This window comes from Apodemus sylvaticus, chromosome 11, assembly GCF_947179515.1.
Source record: "Apodemus sylvaticus chromosome 11, mApoSyl1.1, whole genome shotgun sequence".
In the NCBI taxonomy this organism is placed as follows: Eukaryota; Metazoa; Chordata; class Mammalia; order Rodentia; family Muridae; genus Apodemus; species Apodemus sylvaticus.
The window spans coordinates 14632253-14637711 of NC_067482.1; the positions used below are offsets into that span (position 1 = coordinate 14632253).

At 43.6% G+C, this 5459-nt stretch overlaps 1 protein-coding gene across 1 annotated transcript; it reads left to right on the forward strand.

Annotated features, from left to right (window-relative positions):
• The first annotated feature begins 262 nt into the window (after positions 1–262).
• Positions 263–2952, forward strand: LOC127696520 (PRAME family member 8-like). Its single transcript, XM_052199324.1, has 3 exons — positions 263–549; positions 999–1589; positions 2385–2952. Exons 1-3 carry the CDS (start codon positions 263–265, stop codon positions 2950–2952), a joined length of 1446 nt encoding a protein of 481 aa, XP_052055284.1.
• The last annotated feature ends 2507 nt before the right edge of the window (positions 2953–5459 follow it).

Sequence of the window (5459 nt, forward strand, 5' to 3'; positions counted from 1 at the left end):
GGGTCCTACATAAAATATTTTGATCTGACAATTATGTGAATATTTGCTTGATATAAAGACTTCCACATTATCATTGTGGGAGCCTCTCTTTCCACTACCAGTTTAGGTTGAACAGGCAAATTGATTTCTCTGTTACTGTTAGAGCATTAGCTCAGAAGCTTAGTGGTTGATATAATGTTGAGGAAGTTGTATTAAGTTTGTCTTGAACGTGTATTCCTTTCTGACTTCTTGGCAGGAGTCTTTTGACTCGAGACTTTAGAAGATGAGTATTCAGACCGCAGCCACACTCAAGAAGCTGGCAATTCAGTCTCTGGTGAGAGATGAGGCTTTGGCCATATCCTCTCTGGAGGATCTCCCCTCTGTACTCTTCCCAGCACTGTTCAAGGAGGCTTTCAGTGGCAGACAAACCAAGCTCATAAAGGCAATGTTGGCAGCCTGGCCTTTCCCCTGTCTCCCTGTGGGGGCATTGATGAAGACGCCTAAACTGGAAATGTTGCAAGCTGTGCTAGATGGAATAGACATGCGACTGACTAAAGGGTTTCACCCCAGGTGAGCAAAGGTCAAGTATTATATAAGAGACCATGTGGGGTACACAGTAGAGATTGTGGGGTCATTGCGAATGGCTTCTGATGGGATCACCAGACAGTGATTCAGGAACCTTATAGCTATTGTGTGCTTGGACTAAGGACAGTTATCAGTGGATTAGGGCTTTGATCCAAGCAGCCTCACAGTAGAATGTGCCTATCTATCCCTGCCATTCCTAAAACCATTAATAATGGGACTAGGGAGAAATAATGAGTAACTTAGAGGAAGGAAAGTGGTCAGGGCCACACATGCAGCTCAGAGAAAATTGTGCAGCATGCATGTGTGCACATTGCACTGTTGTTTAAAAAATATACAGCTTGGCAGGCTGAGGGGTATTTCACTATAGAGTCACTTAGTGAACCCTTACTGAGGGTCATCGCGGCTGCTGATACTTGACATGTGTTCACCCTCAGCAGGGGAAAACTTCAGGTTCTGGACCTGAGGAATGTGCACCATGCCTTTTGGAACATATGGGCTGGTATAGAGGACGATAGCTGTTCTTCAGAGCCCTTGGATGAGAAGCCAGTAGTGAAGGTCCTTCCCAGATATGCAGTGAGGAGGCAGCTGAAGGTGGTAGCTGAGTTGTGCCTCAGGCCACGCCTTGATGAAGCACAAGCAGCCTTCTTGAAGTGGGCCCAGCAGAGAAAGGACTTCCTACATTTGTGTTGTGCAAAGATGAAGATCTGGGCTATGCCCATGGACTTTCTCAGCAAGATCTTGAATATATTTCATCCAGAGCATATTGAGGAATTGGAACTGAACACTCAGTGGAATTTGTACAAGCTGGCCGAATTTGCTTCCTGCTTTGGGCAGATGAGAAATCTTTGCAAACTCTTCCTGGCACCCCTCTACAAGAACGTCTTCAAGATTGCCAATAGGACAGGAGACAGAGAAGAGCAGTCTATCCAGGAGTTCATATCTGTCTTCTCCAAATTCAATTGTCTCCAGCATCTCTCCATGAGTGGTGTCCATTTCCTCAAAGACCACATGAATCAGGTCCTCAGGTGAGCAAGGATGGAGGACTGGGTCAGCTAGCAGAGCAAATTTTCCTCTTTCATTTTAAAGATTAGTGGTCCAGGATGCTTATCTGTCAGTCACTGGGAACAAACATTTAGGGGCTCCTTAGAATATGTACGTAATGTGTAGTGATTCCAAGTCTTAAATGAGCATTCCTGAAGCAGAGGACAAAAGGGAGATAAGGAGTAGGTCAGATATGGTGAGGAGGGCTTGAAGTTCTTCTTGGAATCATAGGCAAACAATCCATCAAAAAGGTGACAGGAAGAGTTGAATGTACTTAGATCTTGAGGGACTGAGCAGCAATGTGAGAAGGTGAGCTGTCTGCTTAGATCTGTGGGCACAGCCTTCCCTCTCCCTCTACTACTCCGTGAGTGAAATGCTTGACCCTCAGTAGGGCTGAGTGCATGAGACAAGAGGGAGTGTGGGCATCTGCATGATAGCATGAGTGACTGTGGAGAGGTCAGGGTGCAATGCAGCATTGACTGAGGCCACAGGTCATGTCCTTAGATCCTGTCAGGACTCTCCTGGCATGAAACTTCCTCCTTGGTATCCTGGGTTTTATAGGGTATAATGGTTTTCTGCTTGAGACTATGGCCAGCAGATCAAGTGTGGGTTTGACTTCACTAAGCTGATTCCAAAAGGAAGCATCTCAGATAATATCTTTGATCATTTGCTCACACTCAGCTTGGGGTCCCTGTTCCCTTCTAAGACATTGAAAAGCCCACCCCATGCTCTCCATCACCATTTGCCAGAACTAACCCTCTGGTCCCCTTCATCTCTAGGCACCTGATGACGCCACTGAGCTCCCTTTCTGTCACTCACTACCAACTTTCACAGTCAGACTTGGATTCCTTCTCCCACTGCCAGAGTGTCTTTCAGCTAAAACATCTGGAAATGAGAGGTGTGGTTCTAACAGATTTGGATCTGATGCCTATGAAATGTCTCCTCCAAAAGGTGGCAGATACTCTAGAAACTCTGGATTTTCGGGGATGTAGGGTGAAGGACTCCCAGCTCATTGCCCTCCTACCTGCCCTCACACATTGCTCTCAGCTCACCAAGATCAACTTCTACAACAATTGCTTCTCCATGCCCATCCTGAAGGACCTTTTGGAGCACACAGTCAACTGGAGCAAGATGAATGTGGAACAATACCCTGCCCCTCTGGAGTGCTATGATAGGTTGGCTCATGTCTCCAGAGTAAGATTTGCCCAACTTTGTCTGCAGCTCCTGGAAACTCTCAGGGCAATAAGGCAGCCCAAGAACATCTCCTTTGCTACAGATAATTGTCCTAAATGTGGTGAGCGCTGTGTCTATGGCCAAGGTGCGAGATTTTGTTTTTGCTGGCACTGAGCATGGATACAGGACTTCCTGATGTGAATTACGGGCAGGACTGGGACACATCTCTCATGCATGGTGGTCAGAGACTGTGACTTCAGACACTTTATACATGCTTGGTAACAAAAGACTGTACAAGAACTGAGATCCTGGAAGCTGAGCTTGGCATGGGAAACAATCTGTTGGACTTTGTGAACAGAGGACTTGTGGAGTCAGGATGACAACTTGGCTGTTTTGAGTGACTTCTGCCAGGACAGATTAAGAGATGCTTTGTAATGGACTTGCCAACTTTTGTTCTGAACTGTAATGTCAAGTCAATAAGCAGAACCAGGGTTCCTTTTTTAGATGTCATTCCTGGTGTGTAACTAGCATAAAGTATCTACCTTTAATCATTCTGCAACAAATACCCTCTGGAGAGAGTCAAAATGAACACATGGATGCCAGACATGTAATGATTCAAAATCCTGGGTACATGGATAATGTTATAAGCTAAGGTGATTCACATATGGATCTCTAGGTTAGCATGTGCTAAAGAAGAATTCATAAGAACAACCTACATGTCTCTCACACTTCTTTTTTATTCCTTCCCATCCCTCCTCTCCCTGCCTGCTATTCAACTTCACAGGCCTTGTTGCTTTGAACCTTTGAGCTTGCTCCATGCTTGCCCACAGCAAACTCCTTTCATGCTCTACAGACAGACAACCAATCAAAGAAGCCAAACCCCACGTATTAAAGGAGGTGACTCCTGTTTTAATTTTGCTAGAAAAGAGGGCCAAAGTTTGGTTTCAGCACTTTTATCATCAGATGCCTCCAGCTGGAACTCAAGCTTCAGGTGGTAGGTCCATCTCTTCAGAAATCTGTTGATCCTGGCTTTTACACATTATGCACAATACATATGCATATACACCAAAATGAAAAAGTCTTAAAAAGCCCTCCATTTCACAAATATTTCACAAATTGAACTAATTTATTAAACTGAGGTTGCTTGAGTTGTGTGTGTCTCCAATGATTTTCCCCTGCAGCACACTGTGAAGAGAATATGTGAAGTTTCAGGTGTATTAATTGAGCTTAGTTGTTGAGCAGCAGCCTAGCTAGTGTTGGGCTCGAGTGGTTCCATCTCCTTGAGCCCTTATGAGACTAGGTTGGTTGACTCTGTAGGTTTTCTTCTGGTGTCCGTGAACTCTCTGACTCCTTCAATATTCCCTCTAATCTTCCACAAGATTCCCTGAACTTTGTCTAATATTTGTCTGTGGGTCTCTGCATCTGTTTTTGTCGGTGGCTGGGTGAAACGTCTCAAAAGATAGTCATTCTAGGATTCTATTTAGAGAATATCATAAATAATGTCAGGGCTCTTGAACTCATTTTAAAAGGTGACACTTCCTGAACAGAACACCCATAGATCAGGCACTAAGACCAATACTTTTCAAGTGTGACATCAAGAAAGTAGAAATCCTCAGTAAGGCAAATACAGCATCAGTAGGTCAAAACAGTACCCTAAATAATGGCAAAAATATCTTCACCAGCTGTACATTCGACAGAGGGTTGATATCAAACAATGTAAATACCTCAAGAAATTAGACACCAAAAACCCAATACTCCAATTAAAATAAAAATGGAGTACAGAATTCAACAAAGAATTTTCAACAGGAAAGCTCTAATTGCCAGGATATACTTAAGGAAATATCCAACATTCCTACGAAAATGCAAATTGTAAGGAGTCTGAGATTCCTTCCTATACACATGAGCATGGCTAGGATAAAAACGGATATGACCGCACATGCACGTGAGGATTTGTAGCAAGGGAGACAATCTTGCATTTCTGGTGAGTGTGTAAATTTGCACACCATATTTGGAAATCAAGCTGGGTGATTATCACAAATAATTCTACTTCAAGGCCCAGTTATACAATTCCTGGCCATAAACTCAAAACTTGTTCTGCCATAGCACAAGGACACTTGCTCAACTTCATTCATAGCACCTTTATTCATAATAACCAGAAACTGTTAGCACACCACCTGTCTCTCACTGAAGAGTGGATAAGGAAAATCATGTACATTTCTGTCATAGAATACTAATCATATATTAAAAATAAGGATTATAATGCAATTTTCAGGCAAATAGATAGAACTCAAAAAATATCCATTCTTAGTGAGGTCATTGTGACCCAGAAGAATGTGCATGCTATGTACTCACTAATACATGGATATTACCCATAGACTACAGGAAAAGCATGCTACAATCCAAACACTCAAAGAAACTAAGTAAGATTAGGGCCCTAGGTAAGATGATTGAATCTCACTAGGTAAGGTAAATAGAATGTATATTATTAGTGGTTGATCAGAGGGAACTGTATGGGTGCTGGTATGGGACACAAAGAGAGGTATGGAAATCAAGTGTGTTGGGAGGAGCCGGCTCCACTGTGCTGGGAGAGAGAAATACAATCCATTTGGGGGCATCTCAGGTACAAGACAGACACACAGGATGGGGCAGGCTCCTGGGAGTATATGGGAGTGACCTTGGCT

Excerpts from the sequence above, each read along its gene's own strand:
- LOC127696520 (XM_052199324.1), top strand. The coding sequence starts at position 263 with ATGAGTATTCAGACCGCAGCCACACTCAAGAAGCTGGCAATTCAGTCT. Across the intron at positions 550-998 it reads ACTAAAGGGTTTCACCCCAG|CAGGGGAAAACTTCAGGTTC; the intron begins GTGAGCAAAGGT and ends GTTCACCCTCAG. Across the intron at positions 1,590-2,384 it reads CACATGAATCAGGTCCTCAG|GCACCTGATGACGCCACTGA; the intron begins GTGAGCAAGGAT and ends CTTCATCTCTAG.